The 25,118-nt window shown below is 30.9% G+C and overlaps 2 protein-coding genes across 2 annotated transcripts; both read left to right on the top strand.

The window, feature by feature from the left end:
• The first annotated feature begins 15,116 nt into the window (after positions 1–15,116).
• Positions 15,117–19,056, top strand: LOC130954356 (uncharacterized). Its single transcript, XM_057881097.1, has 5 exons — positions 15,117–15,474; positions 16,342–17,260; positions 17,376–17,471; positions 17,883–18,019; positions 18,526–19,056. Exons 1-5 carry the CDS (start codon positions 15,239–15,241, stop codon positions 18,710–18,712), a joined length of 1,575 nt encoding a protein of 524 aa, XP_057737080.1. The 5' UTR covers positions 15,117–15,238; the 3' UTR covers positions 18,713–19,056.
• A 3,278-nt stretch (positions 19,057–22,334) lies between these two features.
• On the top strand, positions 22,335–24,832 carry LOC130955956 (partner of Y14 and mago). Its single transcript, XM_057882971.1, has 4 exons — positions 22,335–22,653; positions 22,899–23,018; positions 23,241–23,480; positions 24,529–24,832. Exons 1-4 carry the CDS (start codon positions 22,459–22,461, stop codon positions 24,700–24,702), a joined length of 729 nt encoding a protein of 242 aa, XP_057738954.1. The 5' UTR covers positions 22,335–22,458; the 3' UTR covers positions 24,703–24,832.
• The last annotated feature ends 286 nt before the right edge of the window (positions 24,833–25,118 follow it).

Here is a 25,118-nt window from a genome sequence, read left to right as displayed (position 1 = left end):
TTTTGTAATTTATATTTTATATTAGTAATTTGACAAATCAAAATGTGTCATCAGATATTTTTTTATTATAATTAAAAGAAATTTTTTCTTTTAAAATTAATAATCTTCCTCTCTCGGTCTTCATGTTTATCTTTCTCTCTCTTTTTTTTCATTCTCTGTTTTTTCTATCTTTTTGTTCTACAAAAAAATTAAAATTAACAAAATAATATAATTTAAATAAAAATATTATTATTATATACATATTTTTTTTAGTTTTTTTATTTAGTTTTAATTTTTTACTGTTTATCTTTCTAATCTATATTTTCATTTTTCTTCTTTCAAATATTTATTAAATTTAATTTAGAGAGAATACTAATGTTATGATTAAAAGTTAAAATCAAGATTCCATTGTTTAAAAAAATTAATTTTGAGTTAATTTTATAACTATCAATATAATTTTTTCATGCTAATATCTAATTATATTTTTATATGCATAGAGAGAAAAATATTATTTTTAAATAACAAGCATAAAAATTAATTATTTCTATTTGTGCAACAGACTTAACACCTAATCAAAAGTATACAAGTTAAATCGTTTCAAATTTTAGATAAGGAATATTAAAATTAATTATTAGTAATAAATCAAACTCTTTCACATGAAAATAACAACTAAAAGTCTTATTATCTGATTTTTTATTTACGGGGATCCTGGTATTCTTAGCCGACGGAGACTTTTGGCCTCTACGATCTTTTTGTAAGAGTAGTTTGATTCTATAAATCTTTTGTGCTATAATCTATAATATCAGGACAAAACCAACATAATTTTAAAAGATTTATATTCTCGTAATTACATTACGGGTAAAAATACTAGTAGGAAAAAGAATCATCTAAATCTTAAGAAAAAAACATACAAAATATGAGAAAAAGAATCATTTAAAACTAATAAAAAGAATCATCTAAAATTTAGTAAAAAGAAACATAAAAAAACTAGTTAAAAGAATTATTGAAAACCAAATAGGAGAGGAGAAGAAGAAGAATCGTAGGGTGACAGGCGACGACACCTTGGACGGTAAGGGTGGCAAGCGGGGAAGCCCGCCCCGTCCCGCCAAAAGCCCGCCCTTTGGCGGGATGGTCCGCTCCGCCCCGCCTAGTGAGGCGGTCCCAGAATCCTAGCCCGCCCCGCCTAACGGCGGGCTGGCGGGCCGGCGGGCTAAGCCCGCAAAATAACTTCTTTTTTTAAAAAATTTTAACTATTAAATAATATATATAAAGGCATAAAAAAATCTCTAATATTTTTTACTTTTAACTATTATAATTTCTAAAAGTATAAACAAATTATAAATTTTATATTCACAAACATTAAAGTCTTTGTAATTATAAATATCTAATAAATATAATTATAAACCAAGTTTTCATCCAAAACATAATTATAAATATTGTTCCTAAAACAAAATAAACATAATCCAAAACATAATTATAAATATTGTCTCTAAAATAAAATAAATATAATCCAAAATACTCAATTTTCATCTTCATTCTCTTGTAAGTTGGGTGGGAAGAAGTTGGATTTTGGTAAAAAAAAAAAAAAACTATAAAAATACCCCTTGCTAAAAAAATTCTAAGCCCGGCGAGGAAGTACGTCCCGCCCTGCCAAAGTCCGTCAAAACCCGCGGTTTAAGCGGTGCGGGTTAGGCGGGCTTTTACTATTTGGTGGTCCCAATTTCCAGCTCAACCCGCCTTTTTTGGCAGGTTACGCGGGCTGTCCTAGCGGGTTTAGGCCTGTTTGCCACTCCTAGTGTACGGTGAGAGACTCGTGGTGGTGCATTGCGAGGAGGAAGCCACGGAGACCACGCATCACGAGTGAAGGAGTCGCCAGGAATCGGAGTAGTTGATCGCGCGTCACGAATGGGGGACCGGCGGTGGCTGCACCGCAATGGATGGGAGCCGCAGCGGTGCAGATGCGTCGGGACGGTGGGTGACAGCGTCGACGAAAGAAGGATGGCGACGGAACATGTGGAAGAGACCGCACAGTGCGACGAAATATGTGACAGTGGTCGGTGGGCGACGGCATCAAAAATGCGTGAAGACGTCTGGTTTGAGGAGGGAGAGATTTGACAGTTTTCAAATGAATGAAAAATTATTATGTTTTTTATGGATTGTTTTTATTGTGTATTATAAACGTAATTAAAATAAATGTAAAAAGAAATTTTTTAATTTTAATTTTTAAATTTTTATTTATTTATAAAATTTAAATTATAATAGAGTTGGTTTCATGTTGGCTTGTAAAGGAATTGTTTTTCTGTACTTTTCCTTTTAACATTTTTAATATATTTAATCACAAATGTTACAAGTTAATATTTTTCATTTTTCACTAAAAATGTTAATTTTCTGGTATTTTTCTTTTAATCATTCAACTTCGATTTTTGTTATGACTATATGGTTTTTAGGTATTGACTATTATGCGTGCACACTAATATGATACGGATAAGGAATACGACACAAGATATGCAGACACACGAATTTTAAAATTTTATAACACATTATATATATATATATATATATATATATATATATATATATAAAAATATTTTTTAGATAAATTATAATAATATTTTGATATTTTATAGATATTAAAATATAAATAGTTTTGTAACGATTTTTAATATCTTCTTTTAGTTATATAAAATATTTAAAATATTTTTTTATTTTAATAAATAATAATATATATTATTTATAAACTCATTTTAAAAATATATGTTACGAATAAGATTGGACACGCTAACATATGATGGTATTTAAGTGTATTCAAACGTGTCCGGAGAAAATTTTTTTATTATTTTATTAAGATACGATTGAACACACCAAACATGCATATCACATGAGTGTTCATGAGTGTTGTATTTAAAATGTGTTTGATACGTATACACGATAACTCAGCAAAGTATCTGTGTTTCGTAGGGTATAAAAGATTTTAGTTATATTATTATAAATTTATAAAAGTTATATTATTATAAATTTATTTTATAAAGAAAGATTATACAAATTTTATTCTAAATTTATTTTTAATTTACGAAATGTATAAAAAAATTATATAATTATATAATTAAATTTATGTATTTAAATTTTTTTAAATAGTATATTTAAAAACAAGCAAGCCTAAGATAAAAATTTAGTTAGCATGGTGTGTAATTTAATTTGGGTTGTTTCGATAGGTTCATAAATTATTTTTTTAATTTTTAATTTATGAAAATGTATAGTATTAATGTCTGGTACAATTTTTAAAATTAAATTACAACTTTCTAAAAAACTATTTTAGTGCTTATGAAGAAGTTTAAAAAATGACTTCTCTCGTAATAATTTTTTTTTATCATTTTTTTCTTAAAATAAGTATTTTTATAAATAAAAAATCAAATACAAAATAACTTATTTCTAAATTACTTTTAATATAAACATTTATTGTTTAAGTTATTTTTTCGAAAAAAACTTAATTAAGTTGTTTACCTAAGCTGGGCCTTAGCTCCCTTCTCACTGCTTATTTGTTTGTTTTTTTTAAGTTTAATTATTGTGTTGGTATTTATAGTTTTATCAAAATTTTAATTAAATTTTTATATTTTTTTAATTTGTTTTTATATTACTTTTAATTTTATAATTAGGTTATTCTTGATATAAAAAATATTAGAATTAATTCAATATTTCTTTACAAATTAAAAATATTTATAATTAAAAATCTAACTAGATCTTTGACATGTATTTTAAGAGAAACATTCGGTTAATTTTAATATTTTTATATGAAAAATAACTTAATTATAAAATTAAAAATAATATGAAAATTCAATTAAAAAAATATAAGAACCTAATTAAAAATTTAGTAAAATTATAGAGACAAACAAAGTAATTAAACCTTTTTTAAAATTCTAGCTTGAGGTAAATACTAATTCTGTACTTGAAAAATTCAGACGCTGACAAAATAGTATCTGAAAGATGTCATCCACAAAAAAGCTCCTTAAAGAAGATTAATTTTGACAAAAATAACTAACCATCAATTAAGTTATCTAGAATTAAAATTAAATGCTAACATATCCATTAACAATAATTATAATTATAATTCTCATTTCATTTGTTACTAGTTCTACCTTTTTCTTCTGACCAACCTCTAGTTCTGCCTCATTTTAATAATGTTGCCTCCTCCTTTCTTCTTTTTCTCTTTCTTACAAACTATATCGTAAAAAAAAGAACGAGAGTACACGAATAAAAAAAGCAAGATCCATAGAACTAGATCTACAATAGTAGAGCAGCGGAGAAGATAACAACAGCAATAAAAATTGCGACAATGAATCTATTCAAAACGGCAGCATTTTGGATCGATCCTAGTGCTCCGAAAAGGGAGGTAGAATGGAGGATGAAGAGACGACATTTTCGAAAAAGAGTAAAAAATCGCCGGTGGAGGGTGAAATTGAGAGAGAGGGAGAAAGAGCGTGAGATAAGTGATGCTTAATTTTTTTGTGAGGAATAGTCATCGGCAAAATAGTCGGAGTTTAAGTCATTGTGCTGCTTAACAACAATGTAACCACCACCATGATAACAAAGAAAGAGCAAGAGCCATTGTAGAAAGAGAAAGTGAGTGCGTTGCTAGCATAGTTATCAATTTCGGATCAAATCGACATTTCTAACCGTTCTTGCAATTAACCCGCAAAAATCGGTTTGACTCACTTTAAAGGCTTAAACCAATCAATTCGGTTTGAGTCGGACATATTTGACCTGGTGGGTCAATGTCCTGTCCGCGCAGCTTTATGATGCACAAAAATTAACACAAATATGACTCGAGTTTGGGCCTCTGAGATAGAGGAGTATCAATATTTTACTAGGGTAACATGTCCTTTAATATTATTAGGGTATATAATTATATATATCATAAAAACAACGCCAATGCATTTATTAAGTTATCATACTAAAGACAAATAATTATATATGTTATACTAAAAGTAATTATATTTAAATTAAAGCAATATAATTTAAATAATATAAAATATTATTTTTATTCTTCCATAATAATATTGTATTTGTTTATTTTACAGTTTAATTTTGATATACTAACAATATAAAATATTTTACGTAATTATTAATCACCTTTATTCTTTTGAATAATCATATATGCGGTTAATATAAAAAATAATTATTTTTACTGATGTAATATTACATAATTAAATATAATGCATCAAAATTTTAATTTTATTATAATTGTATATATTTATTTAATTATTACCGTATCAAACAGTTCGACCAGTGATTCACCGGTTAAACCATTAACCTAATGACCCAGTAACTTAGTCAGATTGATTTCTAATTCGGTTCTGATAACTATGGTTATTAGTTGATTTTGTTAGAGTTAGAGAAAAAAGAAGGTCGTGTGTTGCAAGTTGTGTGAAAAAAAAAGGAAGAATCAAGAAAGGAGATGAGAGTTTTAGAAACAAAAAAAAAAGGATTTTTTAGAAATTAAAATTGAGGTGTTTTTAAAATTATAAAAATTAAAGATACGCTAACTTTTATAATTATAATAATTGTTAGTTGACATGTCACTATTTTAACTGTATTCTGTATAATTCAATTGACGGCAAATCATTTTTGTTAAAATTAATCTTTTTTAGGAGCTTTTTTATCGACAATATTTTTTAGGTATTATTTTGTCAATATCTAAAATTTTTGAGTACTAAATTAATATTTATCTCTTTTAGCTTTTTAATCATTCGATTTTGGTTTTTTTTTTTTCAATTTTAATAACTTGTATGTAATGTGTTTTTTCTTTCTGTGTTGTTCTTTTTTTTATATTGGGTGTAGTTGAGGTTAAGATTTAAAAAAAATATATTAGGAATAGTATTTTGTTTATTAAAATGTTTTCAAATCAAATAAGCAGCACAGTTTGTGTCATTTTAGAAACAAAATAACTTAAAATTTATATATGTTTTTACATGTGAAGATTTTATGGAATCATATGTTATGTTTATTTTAATTTTTGTTCAACATAAAAATATTTAATATTTTTTAAAGAATAAAATAATAATTAAATCTTTAAGAATTTTGATTTTGAACTAATTAGTTTTTCAAAAAAAAAATACCAAAAGTCCTCTACAAACATATATGTCATTTTATAAATAAATAGTGTGAACTAATAAAATTATCTATGTATTTCGTTATCTATAAAGTAGATGTCCCATTCTTATTACAAGAGTATGAAAACTATATAATTTTAAATGGTAAAATATTATTATTTTTTGAATTTTCCTATCATCTTTATCTACTATTTTTTATTTATTATGAATCTTATCGAAACAGGTGAAGTTTCATTTAAAAAGTTTACAACTACGTGTTGATCTTTTATCAATAGACACAGTATTTAACGACAAATATAAATACGATGGCTAAATTTTACGGGATAAATTGATAAAAGGATATACCGTGTTTGTCGTTTACTATCGTAAAAGACTAAATTGACATTTTTTTAACGGCTAATTAGTCCAAATTAAAATCTTCATAAATCTAATTATTACTTTTTTTAATTTAGATTTAATATCTTTTTATTATCTATCAGTGTTGTAGAATTTTTTATTTTAATAAATAAATTAATTATAATAATTACTGAAATAAATAATTTAAAAAATATTTATCAAAATAAATACTTCTCTCTTATTTCGTTTATAAACGAGATAAGACAGGTAGATGCAAAACATGTATATCTTGTTTACAGTGTAACGAGATATATGTATTTTTAAAAAAATTAAAAATAATAAAAAATATTAATATTTTCAATAATCCAAACTTTTAACATGCAATTAGTACATACAAAGGTTGGTAGAAGAGATTAAAATAGATATATTTGATCAATTAGTACTAAAAAAGTTGATGGGATAGTAGAAAGATAATTGAAACGGTTATCTCTCACGTTATCTCCCACTATTCACGTTTGAAAAATAAAAATAATGGTTTGCCAATTGCTAAAAGAGATTTGATGGGGATCGTAGGAAGAGAATCGAAACGGTTATCTCTCACGTGAATAGATAGTGGGAGATGACGTAATTCTCTTTCCACTGTTCCCATCAATGTCTCATAACAACGGACAAATGATTATTTTTATTTTTTAAATTTAAATTAATCCAATTGCATCATAATTTAATTTAAAATTTTTTAAAATGGATATGTTTGATCAATTAATACTAAAAAAAGTACATAAAAAATTTTAGTTTTTTTGGTGACTTAAATAGAAAAGAAAGAAAAAAAGAGACAAAACCAAATTAATTGGCTAGGTTCATATCTAAATCTATTAGATGTTGAAATTTACTCCATGGTTGGCTCCAATTCGATTGAATGTCAGTGCCAGAAGCAGCTGCTTTAGCCATACAATCTGCAACACTATTTGCATTCCTCTGAATTAAAAGAATAGAGACTCTCAAATTCCAATTCATAATCTCCTGTATATGCTTTGCCAAATCTCATTCCGGAATATCCTTACCAAGCATTCTTTAGTTTACCAAGAAAGGAGCTTCTAAAATGTCTGTTTCACAAATAACTTCACGAAATTCACTCTCCCAAACAAGAAGTAAACCTCTTCAAATTGCATACAATTCGGCAAAAAGAACACTGCACACTTCGACTTTCCCAGTGCAACCTTTCAACCAACATCCATCAGGATTGCGAATGATACAATGCAACCAAAACCAGCATAGTCAAAAGGAGCAAAACAAGTAGCATCACAATTCAATTTAATAGAATGAACTGGAGGTGGAGCCCAATGCAAACAAAGCGAAGGATGAGACAAAGATTGATGCATAGCAAAAATAGTGTGAAACTCCCTTACTAAACTACGAATCAAACTCACCACTTTACTAGCACTCTAAGAATCATCTGTATTAAATAAGTTATGATTCCTGCTTCTCCAAATCCACCAGATGGTCGAAAAGAAAAGAAAAGCATCTCCACTCCTTGCACCTTTGTAAAGCCAATCACATAAATCTAAGTTATCTGAATACAGGCCTAAAAGGTTCCAGACCTCCTTGGCACAAGGACACTCCCAAAGACAATGAAGAATGCATTCATAACCATTCTGACACCGATGACAAGTGCTAGATAAAGCTAAGCCACGACTCAAACGAAACTCTGCCGTAGGAATAGCATTATGAAGATTGGGCCAAATCAAGAACTTGTACTTCTCAAGAATATGCAGTCACCATACCCACAACCAATTATCATGCTCATTCTAGTCAAATTTTCTTTTGGCTAGCCAACTGTACCCACTCCTAGCTGAGTAGAGTCTAGAAGATGCCACACTCCATGACCAACCCGAACTCTCTGCAGCATTCAAATCCAGATTATAAGCATTCAAACATTGTTTGACATCTTTTGGAATGATAGAGAAAATATCATGGAGATTCCATTGGCCATCTTTCCAAACGTCTCTAATAGTTAAATCAGAGTCAGATATATGTATAAAAGGGACATCTTGAGCAATTGGGCCCTCAATACTCCAATTGTCAAACCAAAAAGATTGATCAAGTGATCCAACGCACCAAAAGAAGACATCCTTAAGAGCACCAAAAGCCTTTGAGATACTCTTCCAAACATGAGAAGCATTGCAATAGACAGGGCCATCTAAAACTCCCTCATTCTTCTGATACTTCGCCCTCAATAGAGCAACCCAAGGCTTGTCCTGACAATAAAAAAGTTTCCAAACCAATTGACCAAGTAAAGATATATTAACACACGCGGGATCTCTAACATGCAGGCCACCAAATTTCTTTGGAGTGATCACGGTCCTCCAATTAACAAGAGAAAGACCTCTACCATCAACTTGACCCTTCCAAAGAAACTGTCTTATCATAGAAGACAATTTATCGCAAACCCAATTTAGAAAAAAAGATACCTGCATATGATAGACAGGAATGAATGCTGCAACAAAATTGATCAGGCAAAGTCTCCCTACTTTATTTAGAAGCCTGGTGCGGAATTTATAATCACAAACTAACCGGCAAGTACACCGGGTCGTACCAAGTAATACCTCAGGTGAGTGAGGGTCGATCGCATGAGGATTGATGGACCAAGCAATAATGGTTGATTAATTTACTTAGTTAGACAAGCAGAAAATGATGTTTTAAGAGTTCAAACACATTAACAGTAAATTCAAAAAATTAATAAAGCAAGCAGTAAACAAATAGTGAAATATGTATGGAGAAACAGTTAAGGCTTCAGAGTTATATATTTTCCGGATTGACTTTTCTTACTAACTATTTTAATCATGCAAGATTTAATTCATGACAAACTATATATGACTAAGCCCTAATTCCTTAGACCTTCTTAGTCTACTCTAACTTTCATCAACCACCAATTTCTTGGTCACTTAATTCCAATTAGAGGATGAAGTTCAATTCTAGTTTATATGCCACAAAAACTCTAATTACCCAAATATAAAAGGATTATATGTCATGTATCCCGTTAAGTCCAGATAATTAGAAATTTAGGAGAATATATTTTCAAGCTGTTGTTTAAGTAAAGAGCTTTTCCAAGTTATACAAGAACTCAATTAGAACAAGGGTCATACTTCCGTTCCACCCAAATTCATAAGATAAAGAACGAAAACAATTCTTTAAATAGAAATCAATACATGAATTAAAATAGAAAAATAATAGTATCAATCCATATAATAGATAGAGCTTCTAACCTTAATAGTGGAGGTTTAGTTGCTCATGGTTCAGAGAGAAAACTAGGATTCAGATAAACTGTAAAGTGCAGAATGAGGTAAGGTAAGAGAGCCCGAAGGGCTGATTCTTTTTCCTTTTTATATCTAATCTTAATTAATGTAAAATATATTTTCTAAAACAAAAATAATATCTTTTCCTAATTGTAAATAAAATAAAAGTTGAATCAAAATTAATTTGATTGATCCGTGCAGGGCTTGAGGAGTGTGAGGACCATTGGATTAATTAAGCTTCACGCTGAACTTGACTTTTTTCAAGTTCAACGTGGAGAAGGCAGCAAGTGCTTCAGCGTGTTCCTTTGAATCCACGCTGAACTTGGCTTTTCCCAAGTTCAGCGTGGAGAAGGCAGCAAGTTCTTCCCTGGAAGTTCTCCAATCCACGCTAAACTTGGCAGGAACCAAGTTCAACGTGGAGGATGCAGAGGTTGCTGGAGGAGAAATGTGTACTATTATATATCGTTGGAAAGCTCTGGAAGTTAACTTTCTAATGTCGCATAAATCACGTCAATTAGACCTCTGTAACTCAAGTTATTTTCATTTGAGTGCAAAGAGGTCAGGATTGACAGCATCATTCGCTTTCTCCCTTTTCTGCTACAAAACTCCATCAAATCCCTCTGGATGCTACCTGAAATAAATAGAATTGTGCACAACTCAAAGTAGCATCTATAGTGGCTAAAAGATATTTAAATTTTGATTTAACTTAGTAATTCAAGTGCAAATTCACAAGGAAAAGATAGATAAGATGCTCACGCAATAAAGCCTTCCTTTCCAGTTAGCTAATCTTTCCCCCACCTTTTCAATCACCAAATAAAAAGAAGCCCTACTGGTATGGGAATGATTAAGGTTAACTCCAAGATATCTTCCTAAGTCCAAAGCAAAACGTATTAAAGAAAAACTAGTAAAAATATCTCTTCTACGAGCAATCACATTTTTAGAACAAAAAACTTTAAACTTTTCAAGATTTACTTTCAAGCCAGATGTCTTGCAAAAAATGTTAAGAGAATGTATGACCATTTGGACCTGAATGTATGACCATTTGGACCTGACTCTTTGTAGCTTGACAGAAAAGTAAGAGATTATCTGCAAACATCAAATGAAAAAATTTTGGGCCACCCCTAGTGACAGAAACTGGTTTTCACACACCCTCGACCACCTTATGAGATATATAGCAAGCAAGTATTTCCATACAAAGCACAAATAAGTAAGGAGACATTGGATCGCCCTGTCTAAGTCCCCTTCTAGGAGCAAAACTATCCAATCTATTCTCATTCCACATAATAGAAATAAATGATGCACGGACACAATTCATAATCAAATTAACATTGATGATAGAAAAACCAAAAGCAATGAGAGTACTCTCCAAAAACCTCCAATCCACCCTATCATAAGCTTTTTCAAGATCAATTTTAAAAGCAAAGAGTACTTTTCTTAAATTTTGTGTGCTTCATAAAATTTAGAATTTCTTGGGCCACAATTGAATTATGATACAATTGGATTGATTTAAATTTGAAAAATAAAAATAACCGTTTGCCATATGAGAGATTGATGAAGATAGTGGAAAGAGAATTGAGATGGTTATCTCTCATGTGGATAGTGGGAGATAAGCTGGTGACAGATAACCGTTTCAATTTTCTTTCCACTATTTCCTTCAACCTTTTTGAGTACTAATTGATTAAATATATCTATTTTAATCTCTTCTACCAATCTTTTTATGTATTAGTTACATGCTAAAAGTTTAGATTATTGATAATATTAATATTTTTTATTATTTTTAATTTTTTTAAAGACATACAATGTGAACGAGATATTTATCTCGTTTACACTACATGTTTCGCTTCTACCTCTCTTATCTCGAATGTAAATGATAATGAGATAAGAGAGAAGTATTTATTTTGGTAAATATTTTTTAAATTATTTATTTCAGTAATTATTATAATTAATTTATTTATTAAAATAAAAAATCCCAATATTGTATGATTATTTTATAAATAAAATATTCATTTTTATATATAAAAAAATGACATGTCGATAAGTCATGAAATTTACAACTAGATGGTGACAAGTTCTATTATCCAATCAAGAAGGTAGAATTGAAGATTTACGAATTTAAAATTTAATTAGTAATTATTTATTCATATACAATAAACATTAATAATAAAAATATAAAATAACACTTATAAATATGCATCAGGTTTTTTTTATTGTATATTTTTGTTGTTCATTTTATTTCCCAACCCGATAGATCAAGAATTAATTCATTCCAAATTGAAGTTTCATTTAAGAGTTTGTTGTTAGTCATTAAATGCGTATTTGGATTACAGTTTACAAATGGAAGTTTGTATAAAATTAATTTTGATGAAAAATTAGTTTGTGTTAACGTGATTAATGTTTAGTAATTTTTATATCAAAATGAATTATAGTAAAATAAATGTTGTTTGGATTATATTACTCAAAATTACTTTTAGATGAAAAATTACTAAAAGAAACATCAATTTAAATATTTTTTATATTATTCTATCATTTTACTTTAGATATTTGAATAGATCTCAAGGTTGTGGTAGGCTTAGAGAAGGGGGTTGGATTTATGCCTTCCTTTTAAGTTGCTGTTATAACATTTTTTAAATCAAAACTTTTAATTCTGATTCTGTTTGTACTCAGCAGCGAAAATTTATGAGACAAATTTATTTTTGTCTCATGAATATCAGAAAACAGAACACAGTAGAGAAGAGAAAAGCTAACACCAGCATATATCCTGGTTCGGTTGCCTTGTGCTATGCAACCTACGTCCAGTCTCCTCCACAACAATAGAGAAATTTCCACTATAGTTAAAAGTATTACATACACCAATTTCACATTCAAGTTCTAACCTAACTTGACATTGGCTATGCTAACACCTAACTATTCACTCTTAGTGCTAACTCAACTAAGAAAGGGTTACCTAATAAGTACAAGATACAAGACACTTAACCAACCTAAAGAAATCAGAAAATAACTCTAGACTTTTCTCTCAAGTGTATCACTCAGCCTTTTTCCACTCATGGCTTTTACTTGAGCTTTTTCACAATGCCTTTTCTCACAAGAAATTACAGAAAGATAAACATAGAAAAGCACATTACAATCAGTAAAACATGAAGGAGATTGACTTCATCAACAGCCATTGTGCTATGCGAAAATCAGATTAGCAAGCCTTTGATTCAGTTATTCATACTGGCGGAATACACCTTTGATTAGGTTACACTGTCTAGTTAGTTGAACCTTTTCAAAGAACACTTCTCAGAACAAAACCTCAATACTCTGGTTATCTCTCCTTAGTTTCTGAATAAACAACAAACCTCTTTTATCTCCTTGTATGTTGCTGGGTTCTTCTTCCAAGGTCAACACCTTAAGTCTTGAGCTTCACCAACGCACAGATTCACTTTTTCTCATTAAACCTTAGAGTAGAAGCTTTGCTTCTGACTCCTTCATCTTGGCCAAAAGCCATAAAGCAGCAATCACAAAAGTCTTTTAGTGGTCAACTTAATCTGAACCCTTGAAAACCAACTTAGTCCCCAAGACAAGTTTGGGACCATGGATACACAACAGAGAAGAACGGAAAACAACTTTTCTTTGTATCCAATTTCGAACTGAGCAGAGAGTTAGGAAGAAGAGAAGAAACTGAGTTGCATGTATGAGGAAATGTTTCACCTTTGATCTTTTCTTAAGCTTGATTTGACTTGAACTTGTTGATTTGACATTCTGTCTTTCAAGCTTAAACCTTCTCTCACTTGCTTCTTTGGTTACTAGTTTAGGGAAGAAGCTTTTTCTCTCTTTTTTACTTTTCTGAAGCTCTGATTTGACTATGACAAAAGAGAGGGGAACGTTGCTTTGGTTGGAGCAAGATGGAGGAAATTGCTTACTGAAATAAAATCGGGCTTGGATCGGGTAGTGATATGCTTGGCCCGTTCTGATTTCTTCAGCTTTTGATTCCTTGGGCTTTGTTTATTTATTGTCCCACCAGCCTTGCTATATTATCTTCATTTCAATTTGGGCTACTATACTAAGTTTTGGCCTGCAACATATAATAAATAATTAGTAACATATACTTATTTATAATCAACACTAATTATTTATTTTGCCAAAAATAATGTTTGTCATCACTAATTAATTTAGTTAATTTTTTAACTCAACAAGATCTTATTTACAAATTTTATAAAGTTGAATAAAAAATAATTTTTTTTTACAAAATGAAAATAAAGTACAGTAAAAAAACTCATATAAATAAGAAACAATAAAAATTTTATAAAGCCAACAATATATATCATATGAACAAAAAAATTACAATAAAAAATAAATAAAAGTCATATGAATAAAACCAAATAAAAAAATAAAAAATTTTATACACACATAAATATAATACAATAAAAAATAAAAAAATTATATAAACAAAAAAATAAAAATACCATATAAATTAATAAAATAAAAATTTATATCAATAATATTTGTCATACGAATAAAAAATAAATAAAAAATCATATGAACCAAATTAAATAAAAATAAAAAAAATAAAGATTATACATATAAAAAATAGTATAGTAAATAATAAAAAAAAATCTCATAAACTAGGAAGTAGTATAAATTCTAAAAATATAATATCAGAATACTAAAAAAATAATATAAAAAATATTTATCATATAAATAAAAAATACAATAAAAACCATAAAAATCAAAATATAAAAAAAGTACTACAAATAATTAAAAATTTAAAATATTTATCTTGACCATGATTAAAACAAATCCAAAAGATCTTGATAAAAAAAACAACGAATAACTACAAAGAACTAATATAAAAGTATATGGTTACTTTACATCTTTTTATAGATGAAAAATAAAGAATATAATTGATAAAAAAAATAAATTTTTTACTTAATTTTTTAATAGTAATCAACCATCATTAATATAAACGCACAAGCTACAATTTTTAACTGCATGTGAATCTATATTTAGAGGCAAAAATACTTCTGTATTCAAAGATTCTAAAAGTTACCAAACATGAAAAGTGAAACGTTTAAGATACTCAAACGCCCTTCTGTCTTTCCCACGGTAAACTTCAAATACATCCTAAGCCGACCAACTCAAGTTGGTTTGTTGTATATTTCTGTTGTGTAATATGCATTAGTTGACTTGGACCCTATTAAACTTGGGCAAGGTTCACCAAAAAAGTTGGGCAAGTTGTTTTGATATTGGGACAAGGCCCAATATAGGATGGTGAGCTGCGTTGAGCTGAGCTCAGTGTCCTGACCAAAAAAAACTTAGCCCAGTGCAATGTAGGAACAATCACGTGCACGATCTCGCGCGTGAAGCAAAGTCGTGTCCCCGGAGAGTGACGCTGCAGCGAACGTTACCGACATGGCGGTGCCTTCACTCTTCTCTCTCTCACACACTCATAGCTGACTCTTTCCCTCTTTCTTACGCATTGTTTTTCGGCGATCCAAATCTGAGTTGGCTGCTCATCAGTCTCACTCAGTCATCTGAATTGCCATGGATTCAGCATTTGGATCTTTCAGATCCACATTCTTCGCCGCGCATTCACTCCTCATATCTTGTTTCTTCTTCACTTCTTTTGCGTCCATCCACGTCTACCATCGCGAGCCTTTCATAGATGTCGGAAATTCTTACCTTCTCTCCGGCGGCAGCGAGGGCATCGTCGCTTCTCTCCCCGCCGCTGCTTCGCCCTCCAACCCCAACTCCATCCATAACGGCCGTGCTTATATCAGGTACTCTCTCTCTCTCTCTCTCTCTCTCTCTCTCTCTCAATGCTCGTGATTTGTGTTGGACTAATCAGTGTTAGTTAGTTGATTGCATTCTCGAGCTGAGAGTAATACTGGATTGTAAATCTGCTGTAACTAACTTTTTAACCAGCTGACTGAGCGTTAACTTTAATTGATACAAGTAGTTACCGAAGAGCGAGTTCATAGCTTAGATTAAGTGTTTGGTTCGTGGCATGGTTTTGATGTTGCTTGATCTTAATTTTGATTTGTACGGTAGGGGAAGAAAACGGAAAATCGAGTGTTGCTTATGTCCGATTTTGGTGGATTCGTGAATTTCTATGGAATTAGGTACTAATCAACTATTTAAAGCATATGAGAAAACAAATTGAGTGTTAACTCTAACATCACCATGGCAGTTGATCACGTTGTTCTGTTTAAGTTGCACATATTGACGGGCCATCAGTTAGAGCTGAATTTCGCCATAAAGCAAATTAGTGTTACTCAATGTTGTTTCCTTTGGCTTCATTTAATCTCTTGGAATCGTAGACACATTGCATATTTATGATTGGTGCTGCCCAGATAAGACATGAGCTGGTACTTAGGTTAATGTTTTTGGATGAATCTCTCACCTGTTAGTTGTTCATTTGCTCAAATCTTGTTGGAGTCTTTCTTAACCAAGGGATGAATGGAATGTGAAAGATATACGTTGTTCTGGAAGGCAAAATGAAAGCATGAAAAATAACATGTTTTTCTTCAGTTTTATTAGATACTACTTTTGGATTTGATCATTTATATGTCTACCTTCATCTTTGAATCATGTGCCTAGCATAAGCAAGAACCAAGAACACTGACTTTGTTTCTTTTGGGAGGTAGATTTGAGAATATCACCTTTTGGAGAACCAGAACTGCTGCCAAGCGTGGTACTGGGCCAGTGCACGTTATAATTTTTGAGGCTGCTGATCGAGATAACATAGGTGGTTCTGCTTATGGTGGACAACGGGCAATCTGTTGCACTGCTGATTTAGCTAAAATAGAAGGTTGTAAGCAAGGAGAGATTCTTAGAAGACCTTCTGCAACAGACATCAATTGGCCTGTCATCTTAGATGTACGTTTCAAGGGAAAATCCAAAACTGCAAATCTAGACTCTAAGGGGGTTACCATTAGAAAGACTGGAATGTATAATTTAATTTTTGTAGCTTGTGACCCCAATCTCAAGGATATGTTTATGAGTGGAAAGACGATCTGGAAAAACCCTGATGGGTACTTGCCTGGTAGGATGGCCCCATTAAAGAAGTTCTATGTATTTATGACACTTGCTTATGTCTGCCTAAGCATCATTTGGTTCCTTCAGTATTGGAGATTTTGGAATGATGTACTGCAACTTCAGCACTGTATCACAGCTGTCATTGCTCTTGGGTTGTTTGAGATGTTTCTCTGGTATTTGGAGTATGTCAATTTCAACAATACTGGAATGAGGCCTGTCGGGATCACAACATTGGTTGTCACTGTTGGGGCTATAAGAAAAGCAATTTCACGACTTCTTATTCTCTGTGTTTCAATGGGTTATGGTGTTGTGCGACCCACTCTTGGGGGTCTTACCTCAAAGGTTCTTTTACTTGGATTTACTTACTTTCTGGCATCAGAATTGCTGAATATTACTGAATATGTGGGGACCATAAATGATGTATCTGGAAGGGCAAGGCTACTTCTAGTTCTTCCTGATGCTTTCTTGGATGCATTTTTGATATTGTGGATCTTTACATCACTTTCAAGAACATTGGAACAGTTACAGGTATCATAGCCTCAAGTGCCTGTTATTGTAGCATTGCACTAAATTTCTGTGTTTCGACATTCCCACTTTGTTTAGCATTAAAAAACTGATATTTTTCTCCTATTTGCTTTTTCAGGCTAAACGGAGTTCTGTTAAGCTAGATATTTATAGAAAGTTCTCAAATGCTTTGGCAGTAACGGTGATCTCCTCAGTAGTTTGGATAGGATATGAGGTAAGGCAATGTAACATGAAAGTTAGTTTCCAATAACTGAAATGGCCTTTTGTGTATGTATGTGTGTGTGTTTCTTTTGTTTCTAGGCTTAGGATTTGCATAATAGGTTCGAATGTTGCATATAATTTCCTTCCCACTGATTAGGAAATTGTCCAAAATGGTGGTAGTTTTGTCATTTTTCAAAGTGGTGAAGTAACCTGTACTACATCCGCCTTGCATTGCATCCTACATCAGCCAGTGAGCCAGGCACAATTTTCTTCTGGTTTTGATTGTGTTTGGCTTCCCATTTGTTGATATACTTTCCATTTGCTGTTACAGCAAGTTCCTAATGGTAATTTATTGTCATGTAATATCCATCTTCCAATTTGTTATGTGTTGGAATCACCCATGTTGTTACACTTGCTTCTACAGGTATACTTCAAAGCCACAGATCCTTTCAATGAGCGCTGGCAGAGTGCTTGGATCATTACTGCTTTCTGGGACATTCTGGCATTTGGATTACTGTGTGTTATTTGCTACCTCTGGGCCCCATCCCAAAGCTCTCAAAGGTGAGTTGTAACTTTAACATGTTAACATAACTTTCCTCGGTCTCTCCGAACAATTTTCCTTGTTTGTATCTCTATGTTGAATGAATGCTTAAATTAATCCCATCAGAAGTTGGCTGTTGTTTTAAGATTTACTTCATCTCTGATGTGATTGCCTTGCCTAAGAGAAAACCTTTATTGTAATGCAAACTGTATCCCGGGAGCATTCTCCTTTAGATTATTTTCAGGTTATTCTTTGGGTTTTATGGGTTTTTCAATTATGACATTGCAAGTAAGATCTCAATTTAATTTAGTTTTATTATGTAACAGCATAATTTTCAAATGAATGTACTCTCTTATTAGAACTATTTATTGTCTTCCTTTTACTTTATTTAATGCCCGAGTAATTTTCCTGTAATTTTGTTTAGCTAATTTGTCCGAGTGTGTGAAAATAAGCATCACATCATGGAGTGGCTTTAGAGAGTAGACTCGATGATTGTGTTTGATTTCCCTCTGCCTACTATTGATAGGTACGCATATTCAGAGGAAGTGGGAGAAGAATCAGATGATGAAGAAGCTCAGTCTTTAACAAAGGGAAAGCATGAAGGTCAAGGTGGTGAACTAAGTATGGTCAAGCAAGAAAAGAATGTCGGAAGGGATGCACACTTGGATGTAGATAACGAGTCAGAGGAGGAGGAGGAGGACAAACGGGAATAAGCTCTTAACAGGTCTCTTTTAGCACACTTGTCCTGCTTTCTCATTTGGATTTTTCGTCTTACACTTGTGCCACAACCCGTCAGAAAGAGGCGTTGTAAAATTTTGTTCATTTGTACCGGTATACAACAGATTCATTTGTTTAGAGGAATACTAGTCTTTTGTTATCTTTTTCTATTTTGGGGTCATGTATGTAATTAATGTGTAACATGCATTTGCAAATGCTGATGATCAAAATTCATTGTGTTCTTTATTCCCCCCACAATTTTTGGACGCGGAATCTCCTTGATTTTTGGATTTAGTCTCTAAAGTGTTTGGTTTGGGAGATTAGGACTAAAAGAATGAGATTTAGTTTTGTGTTTGGTATTGAAACTAAAATTCTAGGACACAAAATTTTAGTCCTTTCAGGACCTCCATAAAATGAAAACACAAAAGACTCAAATTTGTTGAGATGGTGGGTTAGAACTTTAACATTTTTTTAATAATAAAATGTATTTTAGTAAATATATTTATTTCATCATTATATTTATCTTGAATCAAGTAAGACTCTAAGATATAATTTAGTTATGCGTGTCATATACTTTACATTAAACATAATATAAAGACATAATTTAGTCTTAATTTTTAAGTTTGGGTCTCTTAATTTCTATCTTCTAGTGTTAGTCTTTTTTCCAAACACAGTCTAAAGAGCCATAAACAATTAAATTAAGTTCTTTTTAAAAAAAAATTAAAATATAAGAACTTATATTAAGAGCCTGACTGGAAAATAATTATGAAAAGTCTAAACAGTTTAATTCATAGCTTTTTGAAAAGAGTTTCGCTAGAGAGCCAATGAGATATTCGTACAATGTGTAGCCAATGAGATATTCGTACAATGTGTACAATAGACTGCTTATTTGGCCCAATCTGAGTTAAACATGAAAATTACCTACGAAATAATAAATTTAAAAAATTCAGCTAGTTATTTAAAAAAATAACCATATGAAATCCTCTAATATTCTCTTCTTTTTCAACCGGCCGCCACCCCACTTTCATCAATAATCATCCCATTTCACTGTCGCTACTTGGCTTGCCACATGCCACTTACTCTTAATAAAAATAACTATCCACTTAAGGATAAAAATAATCATCCACATACCTAATGAATTGAACATCTAACATATTTTAATTATATATAACTAAACTCAATCCAATCAAAATAATCATCTACATAAAAATAAAATAACTATCTGTATACCTACTAAAATGATTATCCTAAATTGACCATTAAAATAGAAGAAGAAATGAATAAACAGAAGAGCTATTATTGTGGTGAAACATAATTTTGAAGGACTAATTATACAAAAAGAGCACTATTGTAAAGTATAGGGCTCAAATCATGAAAGAAGCTAACCATGCTTGGATCCGAAAAAGAAAAAAGAGCATGGTAGTATCATCAGTGAGAAGAGGCTTGAAGGAATGGGAGAAAGCGAAGCCGGTTCGGAAGGAGGCACGAAAATAGTGACAGCAACATTAGGCTGAGCGTCGAAGGACGAGGCACATCAAGCTAACCGACAGAGGTGAGGACGGTGTCGGTGGGAGGATGTGGCGGCCTCGGTATGGCTGGCAAGAAATTCAGTGACGCGAGGTGAGAACTGAAGATGACGGTGAGTTTTGGACGTGTATTTGAGGTTACGGTAAGATTAGAAATAACCGTACACAGTGTCAATGGATTTAAATACTAATCTTAATTTTCAAATTTTAAAATTTAAAATTAAATAATTAATTAATGATCTAATTTTTAATTTTAATTTTACTTTTTTTAATTTATTGTACACATTGTACACAATTAATATTGGTTCCCAATACTTTTTATTTTGAAAAAGTAGAAATATATGACTTCTCCTCGATAAGTCATTCTATCATTTCCGTAAAATAAAATGACCTTAAAACAAACAAAAATCTACTTTCATTCTAAAAATTAAAAAATACTGGAAATATTGGCATCCCACCACCATTTTCACCCAATGTTCTATCTGTTAGAAGCATTGGCCTTTCGCTATCATTTTCACGTAATGAGGAAAATATTGATCCTCCACCACCATTTTAAAACAATATTCCATCTGAACCACCCATTACATATATTTCTTCCAGTTTTTTCTTTTTTTTTATCATTTTATCACTCTATTTTTATTATTAAATTTGTATTTAACATTGTATATGGTATAAAATCTCAGTTTTAAAGTGATTTTATTTTTATATAGCTGTTATTATTTTTATACTTAGTTATAGCAAGTTCTTGACCCCGAGGAGAGAATTCTAATAGAAGTAAAAAAAAAAGAGCAACAAAATATTCATTGATACACATTTTATATTTATTTTTCATTTTTATCTACCATATCATACACAATAAAACAGCAAACACTAGTTATATAGTAATTTCTTTGGCATTGCCATCAAAATTATTGTGAATTAAAATTTTATTATTGTTTACCATATACAAAAACACCGTTATGAGTGAAGATGAAGTAGAAGAACAGTTTCTACCTAAAAAATGGAACTAATAAGGGAGCAAATAAAGAATTAATTACCTAAATAATTGTAATATTAGTGATTAGGTTATAGAAAATCAACATTTAATATTGAAAAGTATTTGTTATCATCATTGTTTTAATATCCATTTTTTGTAAAAAGAAAATTATATTTTTTTTGAGTTATTTATCCAAATGCTACAACTTTAAAATAAATACTTTTATAACTAAAAATCTAAACACAAAATAACTTATTTATAAGTTGCTATTAATAAAAGTTCTTATACTTTAAGTTTTTTTTCAAAAGAGCTTATTTAAATTATTTACCCAAACTAAAGTAGTTATAAATAAGTTATTTTGTATTTGATTTTAGTTAAAAAACTACATATTTTAAAAAAAGAATGATAAAAAATTATTATTAAAAAGTTATTTTTTATTTTTTATAAGTATTTAAAATTTTTTTAAAAATTATACCAAATATTAATATTATAATTTTTTATTAGTTAAAAATAAAAAAATATTTATGAATCTATCTAAACTATCATTCTATCTTAATTGTCAATTTTAAAATTTGGTATAGATTGAAATTTTCTGCGGACAAATAATAATTTCGTTAAGTCATCATAACAAAAATTAACAATGAAATTGGAGAAAAGAAATACTACATGCATATTATTAGTCATCAAATAAATATGCATTTTTAAATATATATATATATATATTATTTGTATATATTTTTAATATATATTTTATGTTTTAAATAGTTGACTTTTATATGCATTACACATACATTATAATTGAATTTAATATTGAATTGTTTGGCTAATTGCATTTAAGTCAAACAGAATATTAAAATTGTTATTTATTTTGTTGTAATCTTTTTTAAGAAAAATAACACGAGTCAATATTTTTAATAAATAAAATTGAAATGATCATACTTACTTACAGATTATCAACAAGATTCAATAAATTCTGAATTCTATTGAGAAAGTAATAATAACTAAATTATTTCAATTAAGATATTTGAAAGTTACATTATCAAAGAACATAAAAACTTGAGATATAAAGAAGATAAAGACGAAATCCTAACAAATGTTGTTGGAAACTTGAGATATAAAAGGAACGAAAAATAGAAAGCTCGAAGTAAAGGAGGTGTTTTGGTTCTCATTCTTGTTGTCTGAAAGCCAAACCCCCAAGTGCCACTCCAACTTATGACTCGGACTCTAAACTCAGTGAGTGATGTCAACGAGTCGCCGAAGCGAAGATCAACAACACAAGGAGCAAGTTGCAGAGATCAGCAAAACCCTAAAAGAAGGAGAGAGGATTCTCGCCCCTACTCGGCGACCCGATGGAACCCTCCGAAAAGCCATTCGCATCAGAGCTGGCTATACCCCTCAAGAAGAAGTCGCCATTTATCAACCCAAAGCTGCTCTGGTACCCTAATCGTTCTCTCTTTCCAAAGCTCGATTCTTTGTCCCCTTTTACGAAACCCCATTGTTCCGTTTCTATGATAATTCGACTTATTTGCAACATTTTTTTTATCGCCCTTAGAATCCGAGGCAATTTGACTTGATAAATATTGGATCTTTACCAGCACGCTTCACTAGAAGCACATTTTTGTTCTGTAAATGACGGGCAACGTTTAATTTTCTGGTTTTTGGATAATGTTGATGATGTAGTTGAAGAAAGAGATGGCATCACACAGTGGACCTCCGGGTTATGATCCTGCATTGGATAATTCAAAACCAAAGACGAAATCGGTAAAGAGGAACGAAAGGAAGAAGGAAAAGCGACTTCAGGTATGTCACATTGTGTCTCACTCACTCTCTCACTGTTATTTCTTTTGGTGTTTATAGTAGAATACATGGGAACACCTTAGGTGCAGCATCTCAAAGGCTATTGTGCAATGTACAAAGATTCTTTCTTTCAGGCTGTGAACTTTGAAGTCAAACAAATTACTAAGTTCTTACCAAAACAACTAGTAATAAAGTCTCTCTTGCTTTCTTGTGTGATTCCTCTAGGCTGCCCTTGAAAAGGAAAAGAATTTAGAATTAAATGTAACTGAAGATAGTATGAAGCTAGAAGCAGTCAAGAATGATCTTGGATCAGAATCTGTTCAGTCTCTAACATCTCAGATTAATGAACTAGCTGTTTCTGGAAGTTCTTCCGTTGCTTCTCCTGTCACGGACTCTACAGAAGGTTTAGACTCATCTGGCTGCAGCCAAGATATTGATAAAAAGATTCGAGCACTGAAAAAGAAGGTACGCCGGCTATGCTTCATGATTTTCTGCATTACTGGAGATTTTGACAGATAACTTTCTCCAACAATATCCAATAAAAGCTTCTACCTGAATCAATTGTTTTTGAGCTAACAACGGTAGTGTGTTGAAATTGCTTATATTAAAAGCCATTTGTGCTGCATGCATGTATCTTGAATGATATTCTTTGTCTGGTATCCATAGGACTTATTTATGATTTGAAGTAAGAAGTTATAAGTTTATGGCAGATAGTATGCCCGGTGATCTAACTTATATTCTTCAGTCTCATGGTATTTTTAAATGAAGAAATATTGAAGATTAGCAGTTTTTTCTTAGTGGCAATTATGGATATCATATTTGGTCATAGCTTAGGCAATCTTTTGAGTTTCCATTTGCCAGTTTAAAGTCAAATACTCCTCGCTTTCAATTTTGGTTTAGTGACATGGTATTCTGTTAATTAATTTTCTACTATCTATCTTCTATCATTTATAATTGGGGACTACACATGGCAATGACAGAACTAGTGTATTACATCAAACAATTAAGTTCATGTCTTCTGTTTGTAAATTTGTAGAATGTTAGGTGGCTATAGCCCATATATATAGTGGTCTTCAAAGAAAATCACGGGATGCTTGTGCACCGGGATTTTTTTTTTTTAAACATATATGAATTCCAATCTCTTTCAATTTTGTGTTGATCATATTGATTTTGTTCTAACTTCATGGCTTCATTCAAATATTTGATTATCAAAGAATCATTGAGAAAGCATGGATTCTGTGTTCCTTTGTTGTATATCTGTAGGTTGTGTTTGTTTATGCTGGTTACTTTTGAAACATTGTTAGAGGCTATCCAATGAGATTTTTAGGCTGAAAAAAGATACAAATACTGTGGGAAAATTAAATTGAAAATTATAATGATTACATAGTTACATGTCTTCTAGTTTCTTCATCTTCTGATAAGCGATCAGAGTGACTAATCGGCATTGAGCAAAAATGCCACTCAATTGGTAATGCTTTTCACTTTCTCATAACATTTTGATTGTTGGATGCAGATACGACAGACAGAAAGCCTCCAGCAGAAAGCTGCAGAGCAAGATATGAAGCCTGAGCAGTTAGAGAAGCTAGCAAAACTGGAAGATTGGCGTAATGAGCTAAGACTTTTGGAGGAAAGGCTGAAACGACAGCAGCAGCATGACCAAAGTCTTATAACTACTAAATTAAATTAGCAAGAATCTTTAGTTCAGATTTATGATTTCTTGATACACATTATGGCAACACATTAACTTATCAAGGATTTTCTAGTGTATTTTGCTTCAATGTTTTGGTACATATGCAGATATGCTTACTTGTGTTGTACTTTGTGATTACTTGAAATTTTTTAGCACTGATTCCTTGCAACGGGTTTATTCACCAAAAGTTTGTTTTAGTCGTTGGAGATTAGGAAAAGTTGTTCTTAGCTAATCAAATCTTGTAATCTTGAACCTTTTAAAGTGAAAATAATATCATTTTGGTCTCCAATGTTGTAGGTGAAAATCATTTTCTGAAGATTTTTTTTTTCAAAATCATCCCAAATGTTTTATATATTTGCATTTTCATTCTTTTATCAATATATTTGCATTTTCATTCTTTTATCAATTAACAG

Source organism: Arachis stenosperma, chromosome 10 (assembly GCF_014773155.1).
Source record: "Arachis stenosperma cultivar V10309 chromosome 10, arast.V10309.gnm1.PFL2, whole genome shotgun sequence".
Lineage (NCBI taxonomy): Eukaryota > Viridiplantae > Streptophyta > Magnoliopsida > Fabales > Fabaceae > Arachis > Arachis stenosperma.
This window is presented reverse-complemented; position numbering and strand designations above follow the sequence as displayed.

Excerpts from the sequence above, each read along its gene's own strand:
- LOC130954356 (XM_057881097.1), top strand. The coding sequence starts at position 15,239 with ATGGATTCAGCATTTGGATCTTTCAGATCCACATTCTTCGCCGCGCAT. Across the intron at positions 15,475-16,341 it reads AACGGCCGTGCTTATATCAG|ATTTGAGAATATCACCTTTT; the intron begins GTACTCTCTCTC and ends TTTGGGAGGTAG. Across the intron at positions 17,261-17,375 it reads GAACATTGGAACAGTTACAG|GCTAAACGGAGTTCTGTTAA; the intron begins GTATCATAGCCT and ends TTGCTTTTTCAG.
- LOC130955956 (XM_057882971.1), top strand. The coding sequence starts at position 22,459 with ATGTCAACGAGTCGCCGAAGCGAAGATCAACAACACAAGGAGCAAGTT. Across the intron at positions 23,019-23,240 it reads AGAAGGAAAAGCGACTTCAG|GCTGCCCTTGAAAAGGAAAA; the intron begins GTATGTCACATT and ends TGATTCCTCTAG. Across the intron at positions 23,481-24,528 it reads TTCGAGCACTGAAAAAGAAG|ATACGACAGACAGAAAGCCT; the intron begins GTACGCCGGCTA and ends TGTTGGATGCAG.